Here is a 25,152-nt window from a genome sequence, read left to right as displayed (position 1 = left end):
AAGTATCATTTTATATAAATGTTGAAAATCAGCTGAAGAACTCTCATTTTCTAATACTGATAAGTTGCAAGATCACAGCTCTGAGATTTTGAACCTTAAAATCTCATCCTAGGCCTTACCATTCATGTCCCCATCCGCGATGGAGTTGTAGCTGATAATGTTCATGTGCAGACATAGCAGAATCCCACTGGTTTCTGGAACTTTGTTTCAAATACCGTGAAACACGAATCAGTGCTCTGAGCGGTGAAACTTTTCACTCCAGACAGATAACTTATGCCTCTGAGCAGGAACTGCCAGAAGGCTCCATAGCAGTGTCACCCTGGACTTAGAGAAGAAGTCTTCATGGTTGCTCTCAAAGGTCTCATCTTCTCCAGGAAAGGTGCTGCCTCCCCTATGGGCATCTCTCAGTGGATTAATGAACATAGAGGGGACCAAATTACAGCTGAATTAGACAGCACAGGTGGCCCTTAATTGAGACTCAACTAAGGCAGTCTCTTAACCTTTGGCCTAGGATCTTGGGGTATTTGTGCATCAATCTCTTGAAATCATATGTAGAATGTGTACGTGCACATTTCATCAGATGAAGGTCTGTAGCTTTCTTCAGGTTCTCAAATAGATCTGGGACCCAAAATGATTGGAGTCACTACTATGAAACCTCTAGAAGTAATATAGATAATTTTCTGAGACTAGTCGCTTGATTTTCCTCCCATACAACTAGGTGGATCAAGCAAATAGCAACTAGCTGTTTATGTATGTCACTTTCCTGAACATAGCAAGCTTCTTAGAATGAAATAAGATCCATTCGCCAAATTAGAATTAGGTAAAACTTACTTTAAACAACCACAACAAAAAATGGCTAAAAACTTGGTAGGCTAAATTAAGAATTTGAAAAGCAGAGAAGCCACAAATTTACAAAATCAGTAAATGCATCTAAGGCAGCTCTCCGCCATTTCTCACAACTACCCCGTGAGCACAGTGATAGTGTTTCCCTGTCACAGATGGAGGACGTGAGGCTCGGCAGCAGCAGCCAGTCATCCACGGTCACCTCTGCCCCAGGTATTGTGTTCCGTGAGCTTTATGATACCAAACACTGGCCTCTCTGAGCCCAGTCTCCATTTCTTCCTAATAAGTCCTGTTCATTGAAGTTGTCCTGTCAGGTTGTTCAGGTTGTGCCTGATTCTCATTTGTACCTTTAAAAGTGGTGGCCCCTCTTAACCTGAAGCTTAATGGCTCTCAGAGCGCTCTCCAGAGCCATGTGCCCTCTGAGAAGCTGGGGAGCAGGCTGTCCACCACGGCCCTGGGAAGAGGCATCAAGAAAAGGCGCTTTGAGCTCCAGTGGGCAGAGGCAGCTTAGACTGCAGGAATGGACTTTCAAATTGGAAATGGCCTGCTTTTCAGAAAAACAGAGCTGAGGAGCTCTTTCCCCTTCTCTTTCCTGCTGTGACCTAGGTCAAGTGGCCTGTTTTCTCAGCAAGACCTGATAACCTTGCAAATCGTGAAAGGAGCTGGTGCAGAAGGCCCTGTAGTTTGAGGTTGTACAAGAGAGATCTCCCTGTGTGCTACTTAACCTCCTGAGCTCGGGTTTGGGACTAACCACCTCTGATAAATGTGGCAGGTATTATTATCCAGGCCTCAGTTCATCTGAAGCCTGAAGGCTTGACAGAAACATTGTTGTGTTGTATAAGCAGAATGCAGGAGCAAAGCTGACTCTGTCTCCAGTGAAGTTTGTCACAAGTCTGGTTGAAGAAATGCTTTATAGAGTGCTTGCTCTGAGCCAGACCCAGCAGACCAGACTCTGGGCCTTTAAACCCCATGTCTGATTATAACCTTGACACATATTTATCCTTCCAGACCCCAAGGTCTCAGTGATGACATCTCTCTTGGTTCTGTTTTCTCTCTAGGTCAGCGCTTATTTGGGGAGACCATCTTAGGGCTCACCCAAGGCTCTGTCTCCGACCTCCTCGCTCGCCCGAAGCCCTGGCACAAGCTCAGTCTGAAGGGACGGGAGCCCTTTGTCCGAATGCAGCTGTGGCTGAATGACCCCAACAACGTGGAGAAGCTGATGGATATGAAACGGATGGAAAAGAAAGGTAACTGTCCCGGCCAGTTGCTTTCGAATTTCTAAATGTGCTGTTTCTTTTAAAGCCTTCATGCAGAGCTGATGAGGAACACTGATCTATAACCAAGGGGCTGTATGGCAGGGCAAAGGATTTTTTTACTGTCATCTACCAAGGATGGGAAGATTTGTGTCTTTTTCTACCTAGCAGCCTAAACTCAAGGGCATTTTAGCACTAGGGAGCATTTTGACAATTCCTGATTGTTACCCTGGCAGTCAGTGTATCCTTTTTCTTCCTTCGGGAGAGGAAGGCCACCAAGAAATGAATAGCACAGCACTTAGTGGTGGCTGGTGTTTGTTGTCTTTTGTCTTGTTTGGTGAGTGCGATATTACTTTTATTGCACATGCACCACATGCCAGGGGCTTCCATATATTATCGCATTGGAGAGAGCATTAATCAATGCTTTTGTAGATAAACACACTCAGATTCAGAGAAGTTAGGTGCCTTGATTAAGGTCACCCAGCCTGGAAAATGGCAGAGCAAATTCCTGCCGGACAGCGGTCCTGCTTTGAGGAGCCTAGGGGCCTGGAGGCTGTGGCCTCCTAGAGGGCTCTGTGCAGCACTTTCCTCCAGCTCATCTGAACCCTCTCAAATGTTGGTCAGCATTCTCCTTTACACTGGAGGCTACACCATGGGAGAAATCCTAAAGGATTTTCTTGGTGATGGAAAGTAATGCCTATTCCATCTCATGGTTTGCACTCCTACACGCTGCTTCTCATTAGTGAGTCCTCCCTTCAGAGGGGACAGTCCTGGGTCACTGACCTATAGTATGTGAGGCCATTCGGTGGCTGAATTCAAATCCCTTAGATGTGGATATCCGGTACAGCTGCTGGCCTGGCCATAAGAAGCTGTGACCGCCCTCCTTAAATCAGCTTTTGCTGAGAAGCTCATCCAGAGAGTGGGCATGACAACCACCAATGTGGCTGTCCCTGGCCCCAACTCCAGCTCATCTGAGCCCAGGTTTATATCCTCTGAATTCACCAAGAGAGGCTGCTGTTCACCACCAGCCCAGCATCACTGTCTCATCCCCCCAGGGAAGGACTGGAGCTCCAGAAAGGAGCAAGAGTCTCTGAAGCCTCCCCCAGGAGTTCGTGGGCTGGCTGTTGTATCACAGAGACTCTTCAGTTCCTGAGCGCCTATTTGCCAGGCACTTAACCCACACAGAGACTTCCCTTCATCCACACAGCTCCATCCCATACAGATGGCATTATCCAGAAAGATGAGTCTCTGGCATTATGAAACTTACGTGATTTCAAGAGCTGGCATAAGTAAAGAGCAGGAATCCAAACTCATTCAAAGCTGCTGCTCTCAGCTATGTACACTCTGCCTTGAGCTGAGTGCCTGCCACACTGGGACTGTGTGCCCAGGCGGCCCTCCACCCCACAGGGGGCCCTCCAGTGGGCTCATGCCCACCCTCGGGTGTGTAGACCAAGGCTCTGACACAGGCCACATCCTCTCGGGCAGCTCTAGACCAGCGGTTGCCAACCTTTCCGACCTCACGGACCACCAGTGGTCCGCGGACACTGGTTGGCGACCGCTGCTCTAGATAGTGCTACAACCTCCAGAGGCCTGGTGCCATATCACCACCCAAGTTTTTAAACATTTTTTAAAATTATAGGAAATTTCAAATATAGAAATAGAAAGAATGATACCATGAATCTAATATATCCATTACTGAGTTTCAGCAATTATCAGTGCTCACCCAAGCAATTTAAAATTTTCTGCACTCTGTCAAAAGGCAGTGTCCTCCCTCCTTGAGCTTGCTAAGTGCAGGAGCTCCCTCATCCAGTGGCAGGTCTGAAGGTCCAGGTCCGGGCCAGTCTTGCAGACATCAGCAGAGAGGCGAGCCCTGGTTCTAACACTCCCTGATGTATGTCTCCTCCCGGGCCAGTGGCAGAGTATCTTAGCCCCGGGAAATAGATGGGGGGTGGAGGGGGGGGCCTTCTACTTTCTACACGGGCTCTGGGCGCCATCTTGTGTTACAAAAGAGTTACTGTTTCAATGGGGCCCCTCCTCACATCCCAAGGTCCCTGAGCGATGTGGCCCCGCTGTCGTCTCTCCCTGGTAGAGATGCTCACTAGATAAACCTTCACCAGCCCCAGTGGGAGACCAAGGCACCTGTTCCATCAGTACTTCCTGTGATCTCCATAGACTACTGGTCACCTGCCCAACAAGATGGGGCTGGCGGACAGATCAGGCTCATTTCTTTCTGGCCTCTCAACTCTAGCATATTAATGGGGGTGGGAGGAGTGAGGAAAAGAGATTGGCCTTCTTAATTGTTTCCTAGTTCTAATCATAAAATGGCAAGTTAAGTAGCCTAAGTTTCTGCATCTGTAAAATGAGGGTAATAATGTTAACCTTTTCAGGTGTGAGGATTAAAAAGAATGTACCCAGTATAATAAGCAGCACACATAAGTGCTCAGTGATAGTTACTAAAATATAATATATGTATTCCTTCAAAATCAATGAAAATAAGGTGTGCTACCAGGCTAGCCTAGGTTAAAAAGTCTGCACCAGGAATCCACACTAGGATTCACATGGACACTATGCTTCCTTCTCTTTCATAAAGCCTTTCTTCTCCCTTCAGCTCAAACCTTTTATTGCTCTTCCTTTCTTCCTTCCCTCTAAACCTTTCTCTACCCCAGTCTGCCTTCTGCTTTTTGTTACCTTCATGAGATGGCCCTTCACCCAACACACGGTCACAGCACCTAGACACATACATATATGCAGCCTCTGCCAGCTCATGGGCAAGGCTCCTCTCCCTGGAGGCCACAGATGCACCTTGACAGTCTATACTAGGGGTGGGCAAACTTTTTGACTTGAGGGCCACAATGGGTTCTTAAACTGGACCGGAGGGCCGGAACAAAAGCATGGATGGAGTGTTTGTGTGAACTAATATAAATTCAAAGTAAACATCATTACATAAAAGGGTACGGTCTTTTTTTTTTTTAGTTTTATTCATTTCAAACGGGCCGATCCGGCCCGCGGGCCGTAGTTTGCACACGGCTGGTCTATACTCTACTTCTGTGGCTCCCATGGACACAACCTCAGACCCTGCTCCCATGCTGTGGCCAGATGGGACCACCATTGGACAGGGCAGCCAGTGCTGTCCAGAACAGACATCAGTTCTGTCACTTCCTACCTGTGTGACCTCAGGGAAATCATTCAGCCTCTCTAAGCTTCAGTTTCTTCCTCTGTACAAAGGGATGATAACGGTCTCTCCCCTTGTGGGACTGAGGATTAATGGTAAATGTTAGCTGATGATGATGATGATGATACTGCCACAACTAATACTATGTGCCATTTGAATTAAATATTTCTCATCTTCCATCAGTTTTAAGTTTTAAAGACTTTTCAGACTGTATTTCAAACTAGTTCACTAGAAAGATCACTATGGAGGATTCATTTGCTCAAGAAGCTTAGTGGTTAGTGATGCATAACCATCAGAGTTGCAAATGAAGCACAGACAACACTAATAAAACTGAGAGAACCTAAAAGCTAGGAATCGCCTTCCACTTATCTCACAGTTCATTCGGCACATCCCCAGTGACAGTCACACTCTGAGTCTCTGAGCCTTGCAGCCAGCCCACTCCCCACTGCTCCTCCTAAGCCCTACCCCACAGTAAAAACAGACATCTGCACATGCACTCCCCTCGTTTCCAGCTTCTGTGCCTTCTCCTCTCTCCTACTGCCCTTTCCAGGGCTGGCCACATGTCTCCCCAAGCTCTGAGCCTATGCCAGCCACTTCTCCACTCCTGGGTTGGCTCCTGCCTCCTCAAAGCTCATTCCAGCAGGCTTTAAGTCCCCTTCTCATCATCATCTGCCAGTTTCATGCTCATTCCTACACTTTCTCAAGACTGTGCCCCGGTATCACTGTCTTCTTCCATGTTCACACCCTACCTTGCCCAGGGAGATTTTCTGACCCACCTGACCCATACATCACTTGGCCCTGACGTTTTTTGACCTCCTCAACCCTTGTCTGTTCCCAAATATTGTTAACACCCATTACTCTCTCTCTCAAAGTCTAAATTCAGGTATCCCACTCACTGACCACCTTCTACCATCCTTTCATCTTTTCATGTTTCTCTGTTCATTCCACCTTATCCAAGATGGCCCCCAGATATCCTCTGCCCATCTCTCCAGCCTTATGTCCGACAACTCCTCCTACACCACTGCCCCTTTTGCATGCACACAGACACACACACACACATACAAAACACACTTTAACCATGCTGTTGTGTAGCTCTGTGTCTTTGCGCATGCTGTTCCCACTATCTGGAGCAGCCTCCTACCATATTCTACCTCATCACCTATTTTTTCTGATTAATCCCTCTTTGTCCTTCAAGATTCAATTTAAATATCATCTCCTCAGAAGCCTCCCCTGACCTCTCCACAGGCTGACCTGAGTAATCTCCCTCTGTGCCCTCCACTAAACTAGTCATGCAGGGACCGATGGGAACCTCCCATTATAACAGAGCAGGTCCTTGATGAATGTGTGTTAGGTTTCAGAATGGTTCTAGTTCAAGTGTTTTGAGATGTTCTTGGGAGAGTAGAGCAGATCAGCCTGATGCCACAACCCACACAGAAGTAATCGCAATCCAACCTGGCCAGGTGGCTCAGTTGGTTAGAGTGTCATCCCATACACCAAAGGGTTGCTGGTTCTATTCCCGGTCAGGGCACATACGTAGGTTGCCCGTTTGATTCCCAGTCGGGACACATAGGAGAGACAACCAATCCATGTTTCTCATGTTGATGTCTCTCTCTCTCTCTCTCTCTCTCTCTCCCCCCCCCCTCCCTCCATCCCCTCCCTTCTCTAAAATCAATAAAAACATATCCTTAAGTAAGGATTTTTAAAAAGTGATCTCAATCCAGTTATATACCATGTACTGTGAGGGGCAGGGGCTTGGGCAGATGTCACATCTGGGCCTGCCCCTCACTCGGTCTGACTTCTCTCCCTTCCTCAGCCTACATGAAGCGGCGGCACAGCTCAGTCAGCGACAGCCAGCCCTGCGAGCCTCCCTCCGTTGGCATTGACTATAGCCAAGGCGCAAGCCCTCAGCCCCAGCACCAGCTGAAGAAACCCCGTGTGGTGCTGGCTCCTGAAGAGAAAGAAGCTCTGAAACGAGCATATCAGCAAAAGCCATACCCGTCACCAAAAACCATCGAAGAGCTCGCCACCCAGCTCAACTTGAAAACCAGCACTGTCATCAACTGGTTCCACAATTACAGGTAGGGTCCTGCTCTCAGCCAGTAAATCATGGCTCCGAGAGAACACGCTTTCAGCCCTTGGGCACAGGTTGGTCTGTAGCACAGAGTGGCCATCAATGGTACACAAGAAGGATCTTCACTGTGCCCCCCAGCAAACTGGGTCTCAGAACTTGGTTAGTTCTCAGTAATTTGGCCAGTTAGATGGTTTTTTATGCTACTTTATTGGCATTCTTAACTCCAAAGATACAGGGTCATATAGTTACAAACAGTCTACATCCATGACAAGGAAAAAATATTTCCTCTCATATATATCATTTAATAAGGGGAAGCGTAGGCATTCATGGTTCCATAGTAATGAATGTTTCTTAAGTGATTTTTGCGTGCTTTCTCGGGGTCTTTTATGGTATTGTTTTCCAAATTAGTTTGATTGGTTTTGTAATTAAATTCAGTAGTGCAAAACCCTTTTTGGGGGGAAAGGTCATGAGTTAATGAAGATTCACTGAGCATCTACTAGACTTCCAGACACTGAATTAAGTGTTTTAACCAACACTGTATCACTTGATCCTCACAACTATATGATGGATATAGTATTGTCTGCATTCTACAGATGAAAAATATAAAACCAGAGCAAGAAAAGGCTGAGTGATCTCTTTGTAGAGCAAAGTAAACTGAGGTCACATGTTTGATTAGATAGTGGAAATTCACTGGAAGATACTGAGCTGCTGATCACAGAGCTGCTGATCATAGCTGTAACGAAGACTTCCTACTGCTGGAAACTAAGAATTTCCAGTGGCCTGATGGAAACTCCTGCTTTTTTCATTTCTTACTATATAAGGGGCCATCTCAATTGCAAGTTCTCATCAGAACATCATATTCTATAGGGCTCAATAAAACCAGGGCAAGTGCTCCTGTGTAGCTAGTGTGGGTAGGGCCCTCACAGTTATCTGAAACAAGTGGCAGGCAAGAGATCATAGACAGTCAAGGGCTAGAGGGAGGAGTTGTGTCTCTAACTGGGCCCTGCATCTGATAGGTTCTGCTGGAGTTTTGGAAGGAGCCCAATAAACTTCCCAGCTTCTGAACAAATTGGAAAATTTTTAAATATTAGATGGGAGCCAAAATAGCACCTTTATTGCTGATAAAGGCTAAGTTAACAGATGTAGCTTAGTGTGAGAGCTGAACAGACCTGCTAGCTCCGATGAGGACAAAGAATTTACAGGAGCTGAGTACAAACAGCTTAATCATCCTAATTTGCCAACAGATAAAAACAGGTAAAGTGAGGCCAGCAGTTACAATAATGGCGCTCCCTCTACATGGAAGGAAACTTCGACAATAGTAAATAAGTGTTGGGGAGAGAATGATTCAAAATATGGGCAGAGGTACGCCGGAGTCTCTCCTTGCCAGGTGTTAGGTCATCCCATTTCACTTTCTAGATACACAGGTGCATTTGAATATGTACTTTCAAGTCTTCAAGTTAGGTCCGTTTTAATGCAAGTATTATAACTCTGGATAGCAGTGCATGGAGCTATAGATTACTGAGTATCTAGGTCAGTGATGGCGAACCTATGACACGCGTGTCAGAGGTGACACGCAAACTCATTTTTTTGGTTGATTTTTCTTTGTTCAATGGCATTTAAATATATAAAATAAATATCAAAAATATAAGTCTTTGTTTTACTATGGTTGCAAATATCAAAAAATTTCTATATGTGACACGGCACCAGAGTTAAGTTAGGGTCTTTCAAAATGCTGACACGCTGAGCTCAAAAGGTTCGCCATCACTGACCTAGGTAAAGGTGCTACTAATGACACAGAATATCTCCAAAACCATTTTCCCTGGTCCTGCCAGGGCCACCTTTTCTCCAGATCTCGTTCAGGCCTCAGCTGAGTGTCAATCACTGCCTCCTGGCCAAAGCACACTCTCTCCAGGTTTCTCAGCTGTTGTCACTCAACTTTCTGGTCTCCTGACTACCATGGTAATGCCCATCACATGGTGGTCAAATGGTCATTGTGGAGATGCAAATTCAGTTATACACCCTGGTCAAAAATAGAGAAGAAGGAAAGAGGAAGAATAGCAATAACACCTCATGACTTAATAAATGAGCTCAGGTCTGGATCTAGAGTAGATGCTTTCTTTCAAAAATAACTCAACAAAACAGGCGGGGCTATGGGAAAGCAAAGGGCAGCGATTAGTTTTAGCTACAGAGATCTGGAGAAATATCTTGGAGGTATGAGATATACAGGGTCTTGAAAGAAGAACAAGAATGTTATACGCCATGAAATAGGCCACCTTACCCGCAGAGCTTCGTGCAAGGACTGGCACACAGTAGTACTCAGCACACATCACTGAATGTGTTTAATTCCTAAGCGAGAAAGCAGTTTCTTACATTCTTTCTGCGGGAGTTAAACAGCAGATACTGATTTTATTTTCTCCTGTCCCCCTGGAACCTTCAGGGAATACTGCTTAGATCAGTTTTTGCCCCCATCCAAAAAATAAAACTTTACTTCCTCTTACCCTTTCACCCTAAGGAAATTAGAAGTATCTTAGAGTGACCATTTACCTAGGAATGTGCCCAGGAATGCCAGAACAGCATACCACAGAATGCCTGGTCTCCTGGAAGAGCAGGTCCACCCAGTAAAAACTCTTTCAAACCTAAAAGCCATGGTGGCCTGAGACCTTGCATGACACACCTGAAAACCAGATCTGTTCCCGGAACCTGGTCTTCCCTAGACCAGAAGACAATATTCCTCTTAGACATGGAGACAATTCTAGGACAAGAAGGATGATGTCTTATATCTGCTGAGCACAGAATATAGGGTGGGGCAATGGTAGGTTTACAGTTGTCTGTGGAAAATAATATAATAATTAATAAGTAGTGCAAATATAAACTTTGTTTCATGTATTCACAATTGTAAATCTACTTTTGCCCCGCCCTGTCTGTGCCAGACACTGAGCCAAGAGCTTTATGAGTGTTATCTTATTAGACCCTCCAATCAGTAGTTGAGTGTAGGGCTGCCAGCCCCATTTTACAGAGAAAGGTTATAGACACTGAGCTGGTGAGGATGGCAGCCTGGAACCCATGCCCCCAGGCATGAAACTGCCCTTTCCCTCCCCCCAGCCCATCTAGCTTAGCCTTAGCACGTGTAATTCTGTCATTCAAAAGGCAGCTGCATGAAGTTCCTTTCTTGTTCTTTTTTTGTCTACTTTGTGTCCTAGATTAACATTTTATTTAATCTTCACATCAAGCTCAAAAAGGTTAAGGAAATTAACCCATGAAATTATCCAAGTTGCACGGGTAGTAAATGACAAAGTCAGATTTTAAACCCAGGACTGCGTTCTAAAAAGCCTGTGCCCTGTGCTGGGCCAGTCTGCCCCTGAGACTCTGAGTTAGTTAGTATTTGGGCCTGTGATCTGGCTAGACTACACCTTTAGCCGCCCTTCTAGCCTCCCACCTCCCCAGCGAGGGTGCGGTAGGATTAGGTGTTCACTGCAACTAGCATTTCCAGCTGCCAACGGGCTTTAAAGCCAGTAAAGCCAGTTTGCCCTCCCAGCATAGTGCCCGGGAACCTGTTGACAGGAACTGCCATTTCTCAGGCTCCCACGGTCGCCCCAGGGAAGGAGGAAAGTCTTCTTGACCCCTGGGAACTTCTAGGGGCTTCAGGACCTCACCCTACACCTGAGGCTCAGTAATCATCTTCAGGACAAGAGTCAGAGCTCACCCTCTGCAGGGAACAAATGATTATGTGGCAGATAGCTGACACCCTGGACTAAACTACAGCCAGAGTCTCCCTGACCCAACACAGGACCTGACATACAGTGAGGTTTCAAGAAACATTACCTTCACTGAATTATATTTACTGCAGAAAATATTTTCCTCATTCCTCACCCAAGGGCTTTCTGCAGGACACTGGACTTGGCGGTCACTTACCTGAAGATCCTTTTCCACTCACGGCTGGCTTTTCCAGCTCTTTGGAATACACACCTAGAGAGACTTCTGATTGAGCCTCGTACCGTCAGCATGATGGGAGGAGAAGTTCTGGTGCCAACAGGCTTAATAAGAGCCCTTTCACGGTGCCTCCAAGGGCTCGGCAACGGAGACGGCCAGGGCCCCAGTTCTTTCTTTCCGACCCAACAAAGTGCTGGAGCACCTTCTCCACTGTCAGCGTGGGGCACATGCTTGGTCTCCTTCCTGCTTGATCAAAGTGACCTTCCCTGGTCTTCTCCTTTCAGAGGAGGAAATCAGTTGAAACATAATTTGATGGAATCCCACTTCAGCCTTGACCAGCGCCCCTGCCCTGTGGCTGGGAGAAAGGTTATGGATGCTGAAGGTTTCACTCTGGGCATTGTCTCACAATTGGTTCTCTCCGGCGTCCTGTAATTCCATTTACTCCGCCGCCAGCGTTTATTCCTGTGGACCAGTAGGCACCATGCTGGGCCTGCGGTGTGCGGAGCGTACATGGGACCTGGCCGTTCGCGGCCCAGTTAGCGGTGGGTGGGATGGAGACGGAGGTGCCATTAGATGAGTCACACTGCCCTCCATCCCGGTGGAGAAGGACTGGCATTGCCACCAGCGGGCGGGACAGCTTATGCCCAGGCACAGCGTGTGGGAAACAAAGTGCGGGCTGTGCTGGGCTCCTGGCTAGGCCCGGGGTGGGCAGGGACTGGCCGGCGGGCAGCCGAGGAGCCGGGCTCCGCCTCCGGCCGGGCAGCAGGGCGAGGCGTGCGGATGGGAGGGCAGGGCCGTGCCCACCTGTGCACAGCAGCTCACGGCGCCTCCCTCTTGTGTCTCGTAGGTCTCGGATCCGCAGAGAACTGTTCATTGAGGAGATTCAGGCCGGGAGCCAGGGCCAGGCCGGGGCCAGCGACTCCCCGTCCGCCCGCAGCAGCCGGCCGGCGCCCAGCTCCGAGGGCGACAGCTGTGACGGCGTGGAAGCCGCCGAGGGCCCGGGCGCCGCGGACGCTGAGGAGTCGGGCGGCCCCGCGGCCGCCACCAAGTCTCAGGGAGGGCCCGCCGAGGCCGCCGCCCCGGAGGAGCGAGGAGAGGAGGCGCCGCGGCCGGCGGAGAAGGCGGAGCCAACGCCCTCGGGGACCCCGGCCCCGCAGGACGCCGACGAGGGCCGAGCCCGGGCACCGCTGCCGCCCGAAGGCCCCGCGGACGGCCCGCGGCCTGTGCCAAACCCCGCGGCCGCCGCCGGGGAGGACGCCGCTACCTCAGCCGCCCCGGGAGAGGGCCCCGCCCGGGCCCGGGACGCCGCCCCGAGTTCCGCTTTGCCAAGCACCAGCGCGCCGGCCGCCCGCAGGCCCAGCTCGCTGCAGAGCCTCTTCGGCCTCCCCGAGGCGGCGCGCCGGGACTCGCGAGACAACCCCTTGAGGAAGAAGAAGGCCGCGAACTTGAACAGCATCATCCACCGCCTGGAGAAGGCCGCCAGCCGCGAGGAGCCCATCGAATGGGAGTTCTGAGGCGCCGCCCGCCGCCCGCCCGGCCGGGATGGAGCCGAGCGCCGAGCGGGGGCGCAGGGGCGGCGCCGACTCCGCGGCCCGGACCATGTTGCGCACTTACTGCCCTGCGGGCCACAGGGCAAAATCGCCATAGGCCAAGGTGCATATAGAAAACAAAGGAGCATTAAGCCCAATCTTTGTCGTGTTTTCAAGGAAGAAAACGGAAATGTGTAGTCGAGCTTTTTTGTACCCTGAAGTGTTTTTTTTATTGCCCTAAGTGATTTCCACAGGTTCTGGAATAACTCTTACAGCTTTGCCTTGCGCCCTCCTCTTTCGTGTGGGCTTTAAAAAAAAATCAAACCCACATATTAAAAGGGGGCTTTTTATCTGCCATCTAATGGCTTCAGAGCGATAATACACTATTATCTTCTTAAACCAGGAAAGGGGGAGGGGGGATTTTTCAGAAAAATTAAAAAAGAAAGTTTTTGTAGCTGTTCAGTTGCCACTAAGAGATTGCACAGTCAAACCGACTCTAAACACACTAGTTTGGATTCCTAAATATTTTCAAGTAAAGAATCTTCTCGTTTGAAACTTTGAATTAAAATAAAACACATTTACTCCACATATTTTTTAACAAAAAGAAAAGTCACATCAGGAAAATAACTGATTTTGTGGTAGCTGATGTAGTGTTTTCTTGTACGTGAATAGAATCCTGACATGTAGTGCACATTGATCCATAGCTTTAACTGACTCTGGGCTTTTGCTGACCAGGGTCTGTTTAATACACTCCATTCTAGGCCAAATCAGGACAAAAAGAAAAGATCCGAATCTAGGTATTTTATAATCTGCTTTTTAACCTCTAACCGCAGAGCACGCTGATCAGACCTCATATCTCGGAGGTTTAGGAGACAAGTTAGAACTGTAGCACGTACCCGTTCATTTCGTTTAATTTATGGTGTCTACGTCTGCGTTAGTGCGTCTGCACATAGGTGAGCATTTGAAGAAAGGAGGAAAGAGTAGGCCGCTCGGGTCGGAGCAAACAGTTCTGGGGCCAGACGGCCCGCCCCTCGTAGACAGCAGTCTTTCCTTGGCACAGAAGGCACCACACCTCACACCACTCTCCCAGGCGCCTGATGGACTGAGCCCCACCAGGGGACGCCGCTCCCTGGGCCTGGGCAGGGCTCTCGCGGACTCTCTCTTTCCCTCTCTTCCCACCACAAGCACTGATGACTGTTGAAGTCGTGGGAAGCTTCCTTCCCTGCAGAAGAGAGAACGTAGCAATCTGGGCTCTGCTCCCAACCCCGTAGAGATGGCCCAAACTGACACCAAAACGCCGATGCTCTTCGCTTCCAGACCAGACCGTTGACCCTCCATTCATTTTGCCTCTTGGAACGTTCTTTTATGCAGTCTTTTACTTAGTCTTTTAGGGCAGTCTGAGTACAAATCAAAAGTCTAACTTGTCTCTGATTCCTCCTGTTGTCTATGTGTATATGCGTGAGAATAGAGGTGGATGAGAGTGTGCGTGTGTGCGTGTGTGCAATTTTATACGTCTGTGTATTTTCTTAAGTACCTGTGCACACATAGAGTGCATTACTGCCACCTTTTTTCAATAAGCTGTTTTATCAGTTATGGCTTCTACAAGTTTGCTAATTTAGACTCCTTTATTGCCATATCTTTAAACTAACAATAGATGATTTCGGTATATATATATATTTTTTTTTGCTTATTTATAGGTGCTGTATTTTATTATCTGATTGTTAGGAAGGGATGAAAGGGGCAAATATTCTTTAGAGGGATAGACTGCCGGCAGTATTGGGTATAATTTACAAGATGTAGTTGTCATACTGTATATTACTGATTGAAAACTTTTTGACCGTATTGTGTATCATTGAAACCTTTGTCTTAGGTCAACATCTTTGGATGACATTTTAATGGTGCATTCATTATTTCTTAAGTTTAATATTATCTTTTTTTGATTTGGGGGTGGGAGGGAGTTATAATTTTAGAGGTATGCTCCCGCTATTACACCTCAGTGTGCTTGTATTAATTAACTTGTAGGACTTTGACTGTAAGATGTGAAACCACATTTCTTGCATGATGTTTTAGAAATTATATATTTCATTTACAGTCTTTTAACCTTCAGCTGCAGCACTTAGTTCAAGTTTTCACAAATTTAAGAGTCACTACACTAAAGACAATGCCTTTTCATGAATAAGAAGTTTTCAGAAGGCTCTAGGAGGCTGTGAGGCAGGCTGTTTGTCTTTTGATAGTTGCATCATCTCTGAACTTGAAATCCGGTTCAGTGAGAAGAGAATTCAGAATGAAGGAGCTTAAGGGGATACAGATTAACATCCGGCCCAATTCAGGTGCATTAAGAAGAGCGAATTTGCATTAGTGACCCTTAGGACAGTGAGTAGCAGAGCCCCTGACAGTACTGTGGTGTCCTCTCCACAAAAACCTTGAGGGAATTTTGTCATGTGTGATGAATCACTAAATATCTGATTTTCATCAGAATCAAAAGCAGGGAGTTAACAGGAAATACTAGGGTAGTGTTTTAATTTTAAAGGCATGACTGTTATATATGGAGGTATTAAATCTGAAGAAATTGAAAAATTATAAAAATTGTTCATTCTTGTGGCCAAATAGTAACAGTCTAAAACAGCCACTTTGGCTCTTCCAAGCAATTTAGTCATTTTTGTTGTGTTTTTTTGTGGGTTTTTTTTTTTTTAACTAGGTTATTGTTTATTTCCATTCTGTCTTTTTTGCCAGACTTACATCTGGGTGCTTGATACAATCAGTTGGTTAAATTTTGCTTGCAGTTCTGTATTTGTATTTTTTTCTTTATTTATTGTTTTTATTGCGATCCCAACCCTATCCTCTTCTGTGTTTAAGCTATCACCTTCTGTAATACTAAGAGCTGCCACTAAATAACAGAAACCTGTCAGCACAGGAAGTGTCCCTCCCTCCTCATTGCACCCCTCATTTTGAGTCTAAGGGTTGATCTTTCATCTTGATAAGCAATATTCAAGTGCCTTGAACAGCATCTTCTCCGTGGGGTTTCACCTTCAGCTGGCTGGCGTTCCAAGCAGTGGCTCCCACAGGCAGCTGACCTCCTCCTCTTTACGCTCCATCAGTTTAAAAAGCTGGTGTGTACCTCTCCCCTGGGGAAAACGGTTCCATACGAAACACTAACACTTAATTACAAGCTCCATTATACCATTTTAAATGGCTTCTTTTTGTTAATTGGAGGCAGTGTTCATAACTTAAGGTTCTTGCCATTACTTATCTGGCTAAGTGGAGGCTTAGCATAAAATCAGTGTTCACATCAGCCTCTTGCTCCTTGGTTCCTGCCCATGCTCTCTCGTGGTGTCTGAGGTGCAAGGTGTGTGGGTTCTGGCCTAGACCCATTCAAGTGACTTCCCTTGGATCTCCAGATCAGCCAGGATGTCTGTGATTTCTGTCCACCAGACCGCTTTTCTTGAGAAAGAATAACCACGGCCATTAGCTCAATTTAATTACCCTCAGAGCCGACCTGCCTGAGGAACATCACAACCCAAGGTGGCTCATGGTCAGCACACTGCCCTGGGATGCAGGCTTGGGAGAAGTCTCCAGGAAATTCCAGGATCTTGACTCGTATGACTACTCTCAGACCCTGGCCATTGTATCTGGGCAAGTGACTGAGGCAAGAAGGTAACCATTCATGGCCTCCTGTACTTCCAGTGCACAAATGCCTCCCTGCCCAGTTTCCTTCCTGTTGGCATCTTTGTTTTCTCCCCACTTAAAAACCATCCTGTCCAATGTGGACGTCCAGGTCTCCTGGTTAGTGGTCCACACCCAGAGTGCTATGGAGCTTTGGGTTAAGTGTTCCTCTGTGCTCTCTCTGGCACAAGAGTCCCCTACCCTGGGTCCAGGAGGAAGGGAACACCCCATCTGCCTCCTTGGCGAGGGCACATCAGTTGTGCAGCTCGAGAGCAAACCTAGCAGAAGGCAGGTTGTTCTTTAATCCACGGGAGCGCTCCAGTGTCGGCTTGCTCCCCTAAGATCATGCAGCGTCATGCTCTGAGAGACTAGAGTAAGAATCACCAGGCATCTCGGGCTGCAGGAGGGTGCCTTCCAGCTAATGTTGGACTGGGTTTCTCTCTTTCTCCTGAACTCATGTTCTTTCATGCAGGACTAATCAATGAACTCTATTGACATTCTTTGCAATGTTTTTCATTCCTCTGATTTTAGAAAAACAAAACCTCACTGAAAATAGCAGAGGAGCCGGGGGAGTATATGCACATCCTGGGATTAGCACAAAGTGGAACAGTGATAGTGACTTACGAGAGCTGGAGCTGGGGGACCATAGCCTTTACCTTAAATGCACTATGACAGCCGCCTCTCCACAGGCCTATAAAAACAAGAGTCTGCTTGTGGCTATCCCAAGCCCCTGCTTTTGGAGGCCAGAAAGCCGGCTGTGAGGGGAGATGTAACCAGGCGCATCCCTTCAGGCTGGAGGTTTGGCTCCTTCCCTGGATGTCCTCCCTTGTCACAGCCCTCATTTATCCCCGTCTACCTCACTAGCCTATGCTCCCATTTGACATCACTCCTCACCCACACCCTCTGAACCGTGCAGCAAGTGGACTGGGGGAGAGAGAATGCTAGAAGGGTGGCATCCATGATCGAAGCCTGGTGGGAAGGCATCTCTCTCTTGTGAGCACAACCTGACAGACAGCTGTGCTCTCTGAGGCCATGGATTTTCCTCTTGACTTCCACCTGTTCCTAAAGATCTGTCAGCTGTTTCCTTGGCAGGCAGGGACAGTCTCAAGCCTCAAAGGGCCTTGTCTTTGGCCTGCCTTTTCTTTCTGCCCGTTTCTGCTCAGCTGTTAAGATCCATCACAGTCATTTTCCTTGCCCTGGGCTGCCCCTAAATGGCCACATGAGGACACTTCCCTAGGGTTCCCGCCGGGCATGGGGGAACTCTGTCTTTATTCTCTCTGACACTGGGAGGTTAGGACTTCAGCTCCGCTGTGACACTCCTTTGGAAACATCTCAAAGACAGGAGAGGATATAGCGTTCTCCAGCCCACTCACCCAGCCTTCAGTCACATGGCTTCCCACGACTATGCCAGTCTCCACCCAGTGCTAAAGGAAACCAGCTCCCAGGGCTGCTGGTTGGATGTGGATCCATCCACCATGGTGGCCAAAGTGTCCTCCTGATGGAACAGATTTGGAAGTGGGAGCGTAAGATTGGTGCCATCACCGTGCCCTTGAGCATTTACTGGTAAAAGCTCGCGTGTAAAAATGCCCCCAGTCCTTCTGCAGTTTGGGGCCTTGATGGCAGGTGAGCCTTCGTGACCCACAAGGCAGAGCTCCTGCCCTGAGTGGCGAGGTGGTGGCCTGGGACTCCAACGTGATGTAGTTCCATTTCCCGGTCCATTGAGTGGCAGGCTGGCCAGCTCGCTTGCTTGCTAAGAGATTGGTCCAATTTGACAATACCATTCCCATTCCCAGCAGTGTCTGCCTTTTGGAAGATAAAACCTACTGGGGGAAGAAAGGAAGAAACAAGTTCCCAATTAAATTTCCAAAAAGATCCCCCCGTAAACCCCTTAGAGCAGCGGTTCTCAACCTGTGGGTCGCGACCCCTTTGGGGGTCAAACGACCCTTTCACAGGGGTCGCCTAAGACCATCGGAAAACATACAATTACATATTGTTTTTGTGATTAATCACTATGCTTTAATTATGTTCAATTTGTAACAATGAAATTGGGGGTCACCACAACATGAGGAACTGTATTAAAGGGTCGCAGCATTAGGAAGGTTGAGAACCACTGCCTTAGAGCAATGGCCGCCAACGGGTGGTCCGAAAGGTTGGCGACCGCTGGTTTAAGGAAATCTTTGGATCAGCTGTCACCAACCGGTGGTCCGCAGACCACTGCTGGTCCGTGAGGTCCGAAAGGTAGGCGGCCGCTGCCCTAGAGGGGTGCTGAAGCCGAGGCCAGAGCCCTCTGGGTGAATCAGGGCAGCAGAGGACAGGGTGTGGGGAGCAGCCAGCTGAGCGAAATGGGCCCCATCCCAGAGTCTTCCTGCCCCAACAGCCCCAGCAGCCTGCAAGCCTCCTGCCTGGCCAGGGAAGAAAGGGAAATGCACCCCCCCTCACCAGTCCCACTTGCAGGGACTGCCCCACGACCAGGCCGGCTGCCACCTTTCCACCACCTCCTCCCTCCAAAGATCCCGTGTCCACGCTGACAGTGGCATCATCTCCATTTTCGCTTTTGGATGAAGTGACATTTAGCTTTAACAAGACATTTCCAAAGCGCCTAGTCTCCTCAAAGATGCTGACTTTAAAAGTTGGGCATTGTAGACAAAGAACCCTAAAAAAGATTAGTGAGAGAAAGACATTAGGCTACTCATAAATGTGCGCTTTCCCCATCCCCTTTACTAAACTTTTAAAATACCTTTAAGTTGCTTTTCATGATCATTTTATCCAGTACTGTTAAGTGTAGCCTATGTTACTGTAATTTCTGTAGTGTTTAGGCTTTAATTTTACCACAAAATGTGCTGTTTGCTATGTATCAAGCTTTCTGTGGTCAGAAAGGAAAGGTGCCTTATATCCCAATGTCACAGCTACACCCCTATGGAAAATAATCAGAAGCACAGTGTATGCGGAAGCTTTGGGACTTCCGTTGGTGAAACCAGACTCCCATCAGCAAGACACATGGAAGTGGCACGGGGCTGCTTTTGTTCTGTAGTTCCTTTTTTCTCCTTTTTCATTTTCCTTTTGTCTTTTTTTTTTTTTTTTTTTTGTAGTTTGCTTTAAACAGAAAGCACTTAAATAGATGACTATATGTAAAAGCTCTGTGCAATAGAAATCATTTTTCTTCATTTTTAAGAGATAATGTATTGCACACCAAATGAACTCAAAGTAAGCTTTAGACCAGGACGATTCAGGTTGTGGATGAGTATGTTCACTGTAGTTCCGTTTATTCATGAACTGAAGGGAAACAGGCTTCCCTCCCCCCACCCCCGCCTGCCCATTGCTGACCACCAAGCTAGACCTGCAGGGCGCTTGGCCAGAACCGCTGTCTGGGCGGCAGCGTGGGGGTGTTTGTGACTCAGCAGCTGAGAACCTCCCTTCCAGCACTTAACCTTTTCTTGTTGAGATGGATTGACTGCTACTGACCTGCCAGCGTGCGTGAGGATAATTATAAAAGGATGTTTCCTTGAGGAAAAAAAAAAATATTTCTATCCTCTTCTATTTATTATTAGGTTAATCATTTAAGTACTTATCAGGAGTATATTGTTGTTTTGTGTTGTTGTTGTTGTTGTTGTTGTTATAAATGCTTTTTGCTATCACTCCAGTGGTTACTGTCTTCTGCCTCCTGCCCTCCCCATCCCACCCCCCAAAAAAGAACCGAAAGGCCTGGGGATTTAACTGGGGGCAGAGGGGGTTTCTCCCGCAGAGTTAGACGTCTGTCTCCAGGGTAGCCACTCAAACACTGGTGGTCTTCACGTGGCTTTTTAAATGAGAGTCGATGAACAAAAACCTACCAGTGTGAGGAAATGCCGAGCTGAAGAACATTCGTGTGAGGAGCTGCAGAGGAGACTTAGAAAAGCAAGGTTGAGTTCCCCAAAGCCTCCTAGAGCCTCTGTAAGACTTCTGGGTTCATGAAGTTTCCGCGAGGAGCCCTGGTCAGAGGGGCGCGGCGGCCTGGCCAAGGCTATGACTTCCGAGGGAGAGAATGGTTTCTTGTAAGGCTCATGTGGGTTGACATGTTTTAGTTGGCTGCTGTTGTTGTTGTTGTTTTTCTTGCATACGAATTTGGTCAAAACCATCTGTTGAAGCAACAGTGTTCTTAGTTTGGCTGTGGCTTGAGGATCCACACCAAGGAGGTCATGGGGGAGCCCCTCTCCCCTGACTGTGGTTAAGTGTGTAGGGAAGTTAGATGTGGGCAGAGCTTTCTGTGGTAGAAGCACAGCCAACAAGACACCCAGTTGCTTGCAAAGGGGTGTGAGGGCGAAGTGGGTCTGGCCTCGGGCCTGGGGGCTCACCCTCATGGGCACAAGAGAAGGAAGCTCCCCCAGGCCAAAGCAGGGGCTCTGCTCACCCCAGCTGGAGCCAGACCGCTGTCTCTGCTCCCATCCACCCACCCCCGACTCACTTTCCACCTCATGACTTTCCCCTTCCCTGAAGTCATTTGGAGGTCCTGGTTCTGTTCTCATCTCTCAAAGAATGCCCTCCAATGAAAGAACTGTCCTCATCCCCGCCCCAAAGGGTTTCCATCTCTCTCTAATAAGTCTATGCATGTCTCTCTCTTGAGCCGTTTTCTGCCTCTTGAGAAAACGGGCATCTCATGTCCCACCTTCTGAGACCCCTCAGAAAATGCTGTGCATTTTGGAGATGTGAGGATTCGTTCAAAATTCTTAAAGCATTTGAGAATAGCTTGTTATAAAATAAAAGTGGGGAAAGAAAAGGTTTTCCCACATCCCTTCCCACTGAGTAAGACCTAGCTCTTTGCAATTGTGCAATAACTACTTGCCTGCGAGCGGGTAGCCACGCTCCTGTCCAGACTACTAACACAGCACAAGCCAGGCGCGCTCACCGAGTGGCGACTTCTTCCGGAGAATTCTTAATAAGCTCAGCTCCCCCCAGTGTATCGTGGTGTCTTACATTTTAGCAGTATTTTATATTTTCTGTAACGCACTAAGTCTTAGATGTTTTTAGAGCTTGTTTGTTAATACTCACAATCACAGACTTTTTTAAAAGATCCTCACAGAGACCCAACTGACCAAAAAAAAAAAAAAATGGCATCATTTATTTGTACAAATAGCTTTGAGAAGCCTCTGCTGTGTTGCTGTGACCCATCTCTGGTAACATTTTATTTCTTGCTATTTGTTTTCAACATTAAGAGTCAAAAGTTGCTCCGGCTGGCAAGGGGGTGGGGGAGGCACCCGTCAGACCCTCGGCCTTGTCCCTTCTGTCTTTGGTTAGCCATACGATGTTTGTTCTCAGCACTGTACAACGGTCCCTATATGATATGGAGAAGCAATATCACTGTATGAAACTCACACCATGTATTATTATTATTCACTAGCACCCTAGGTGTGATAATTGAAGTAAATATCTTTTATACAAACACAAGAATGTGTGGGTCGTTTTTATTTAAAGTGCTCTGGCCTGAGAAGCAGCAAACACTGTCATTCTGGGTTGAAAGGCACCTCGAGAATTGCCAGCCGAGGCAGCCGTTCCTCCAGCTTCCCATGCTCCGGTGGTGTGTGGCGTCCTGGCAGGTGGCAGCAGAAACCTGGGCGTGGGTAGGGTGCAAAGGCCCCACTGTCCAGTTTCCCATGCAGACATGGTGCCTGCTCCGTAAGGGCCTTTGTCCCTGCTCGCTGTCGTCACCTTTATTGTTTGGGGGCCCTTGAAGCACTGACCTCCCCAGCACCCACTTTATTGTCTGTGAAAAGGTGGCCCACAGTGCTGGGTCTGGCACTGGGCCGATGGTAGCTTGGGTGCCCAAGGCCACAGACAGGTACCGCTGCCTGGCCTCAGCCTGCGCTGTGGGGTCTCGCGCTGTGTCCCTGACTCCTGATGGGAAGAAGGAGCAGCCGAGGGCACCCGTTAATGCAGGCCAGTGAGTTCCCACTCAGGAAAAGGGAGCTGTGTCGTGTGGGTTTCTGGAATGATCTGGCTCCTGAGAAGGGGCCTGTCTCTCCCGCCAGTCTCGGGGCTGGAGGTGGGAGAGCTCTGAGAATTGGCTGCTAGGTGGTCCGAATGCTGTGACAGGTGTTTCTCATCTTGAGATCTACAGGGTTGGAAGAGAGTCGCCATCCTTCCTCATGTATGACTGATTGGGAGGTGTTTGTTCGTTGTGCGTTAAGCTGTAGTTTTCAGAATGTGAAGCTCCTATATGTGACACAGAAACATGAGTTAAACGGGACTCGAACCTCCAGTGCGAGACCCCGGAGCCTGGGACAGTCTCGCATCAGTGCCAGGTGCTCCTGGCAGCCCCGGGTTTCATCTGGTCACGCGAGGACATGGGTCTGCCTAAAACTGCCCCCAGATCTCTGCCCCCCTCCCCTCAGACGGGAGAATGAGCATAAAACCACTAGAGCTCTACCGGTTTGACAAAGTCAAGTCTAGCTCAGCTAACATTCTGCTATTTTTCTGTTTGCTAGTGTAGGTATGCCCCAATTTTTAAAGATCCACTACTAGCTAAATTAAAATATAAAATATTTAAAAAAAAATACACTTAGCACAAAGTCCTAAGATCTCCCCAAGTGCTTTTAAAGTGAGACTTACTGAAGCAAACGGCAGTTGCACGTGGTGTTGCAGGCCTGCCTCTGCTTCTGTAAACTGCCAGTTCCAGCGGCAGCAGAGGAAGCCAGAGTTCGTGTTGTGGCTGCAAGTGGGCGATGCCCCGCCCCAGGCAGAGTGCTTAGCCGCCCTGTGTGTGGCCTTTCTCCTTGCCCTGTAGTTAAGTGGGTCTGAATGAAATAATGTGCCTTATTTGATGCCCTGAGGAAACACAATTGCAGATGTACAGGGAATGGCAACAAGATGATATAATTATTGGAGGGCGGGAAGGAGGGAGGGAGTCGTCTGCCATGATCCCGTCTGCTGTGTTTAAAAGGGCCTCTAGCCGGCCCATTGGCTCCGTTGTTTAGAGTGTTGTCCCGTGCACCAGGGGGTTGCAGGTTCAATTCCTGGTCAGGGCACTCACCATAGGCAACCGATCCATGTTTCTCCCTCACATTGATGTTTCTCTCTCCCTCTCTTCTTTAAAATCAATTAAAAAACAAACAAACATATCCTCCGGTGAGGATTTTAAAAGGGGGCTCCAAGTGGCTGTCTTAGGACCTGGTTGCTTCTTCCTCCGCGGCTCTTGCATGGCGGCTCTGGGGTCACTGCTTCCGCATTGGCGCACAGACGTGGCATCGGTTCCTGTAGGGTGGTGAGAACCGGATGGTGATGTTGGGGCGCGGTGGGGCCGGTCTTCAAGTTCCTGATGGGAGTCTGGCCCACCCAGCGTGCAATGAGCTATGTTCCTGGAAGTGGGAGATGCAGCCCAAGCCTGGTTTGAGTAGGCATTCATAGGTTCCTGCCTTTTCCGAGAAGCTTGGGGTCTCAGAATGTCGGTGGAAAGCACCTTTTTTTTTTCCAAGCAAAATGGTTTGTGGACAGGTAAAGCAGAGCTGCTCTGTTCAGGGCGCGGTGGGGGGTGCTCCAGGGAGTTAGATTTGAGGACCCCACTCACTGACCAGAGGGGCATAGGCCGTTCCTTGTGGTCAGGGGGCACTGCATTGGAGTTGGAGACCCAGCATCTCCTCTTACCAGCTGGTGTGACATGGGCAAGTCTTGGTTCATGCTCGGGAAATCTTTTCTGAAAGAATGAATGAATTTAACTTCTTTGAGCTTCTCTTTCCATCTCTGGAAAGGGAATATAATAATGCCAGTCTCACAGGGCTGCTAAGATGACTAAGTGATAATACCTGCACACTGCTCAGCATGGCGCCTGGGCCCATGGCGGGCACCCGGGGCATGTTCGTGGCTGTCGGCCAGGGTGATAGACAGGGCATCAAATACGGCACATTATTTGGTTGCTAGAGCAGCTGCCTGCCAAGTTGTTTCCACCTTGGGCCAGAGCAGGAGGGGCCCCAGAGACCAGCACCTGCCAGCCTCAGCTCGCCGTGGTGACGCCTGTGACGTACCAATCGGCACCCAGGTTAGGTAACAGGGTCCTCCACACCCAGCAGCTCTCCAGCCCCTGATGAAAACTCAAGGCTCGGTGTCCTTGAATGTCCGAGGCGGCCACCACTGGACTGTCACAGACAGGAAGGAGGACCTCCCTGCTCCCCACTCTTGGGGAGAGGGGGCTGCACCCTCCACAGAGGCGGCTCCCTCTTAGAGACCCATCTGACTTAAGCATCTGTCAAAGCTGATCCCCATCCACTTACAGCCGAACCCAGAAGCCTCCCATGTTTGAGGAGACTAGATCCTCTGGGGCCTTGGCTCTCACTGCAGGTGACTATACCCCTGGGACACTTGGCAATGTCTGGAGACATTTTGGGCTGTCACAGGTGGGTGGGGATGCTACTGGCAACTACAGCCGTGATTTTCAACCAGTGTACTGCGAGAATTTCTAAAACGTCAGGGGCACTGACCACTCTTCCCTTAGATTGTCAAATTTAAAAAAAAAAAAAAAAATGACAACAGCCAACGCAATAGCCATCCTGTGTGACTGAATCAAAATTGTACCTATTTTTTTTCTGTCAGATTGGCAAAAAATATATTTTTTGGGGTGCCACAGAATTTTAGTAATTAGGTTATGTGTGCCATGAGATTTTTAAAAAGGTTTAAAATTGCTGCTCTAGAGCAGTGGTTCTCAACCTTCTGGCCCTTTAAATACAG

At 48.3% G+C, this 25,152-nt stretch overlaps 1 protein-coding gene across 12 annotated transcripts in view; it reads left to right on the top strand.

Moving 5' to 3' along the window:
- Positions 1-25,152, top strand: part of CUX1 (cut like homeobox 1) — a 371,745-nt gene that overhangs the window by 333,061 nt on the left and 13,532 nt on the right. For 8 of the 12 annotated variants that reach the window (XM_059693533.1, XM_059693539.1, XM_059693536.1 and 5 more), the window contains 3 exons: positions 1,902-2,090; positions 7,082-7,346; positions 12,117-21,885. The exons of the other annotated variants lie outside the window; for them this stretch is intronic. In XM_059693533.1, the coding sequence (XP_059549516.1) occupies positions 1,902-2,090; positions 7,082-7,346; positions 12,117-12,783 (1,121 nt within the window). In that variant the 3' untranslated portion in view covers positions 12,784-21,885. Of the gene's footprint in view, positions 1-1,901; positions 2,091-7,081; positions 7,347-12,116; positions 21,886-25,152 lie in introns of those variants that run through there. 12 annotated transcript variants of the gene reach the window in all.

This window comes from Myotis daubentonii, chromosome 4 (assembly GCF_963259705.1).
Source record: "Myotis daubentonii chromosome 4, mMyoDau2.1, whole genome shotgun sequence".
Lineage (NCBI taxonomy): Eukaryota > Metazoa > Chordata > Mammalia > Chiroptera > Vespertilionidae > Myotis > Myotis daubentonii.
This window is presented reverse-complemented; position numbering and strand designations above follow the sequence as displayed.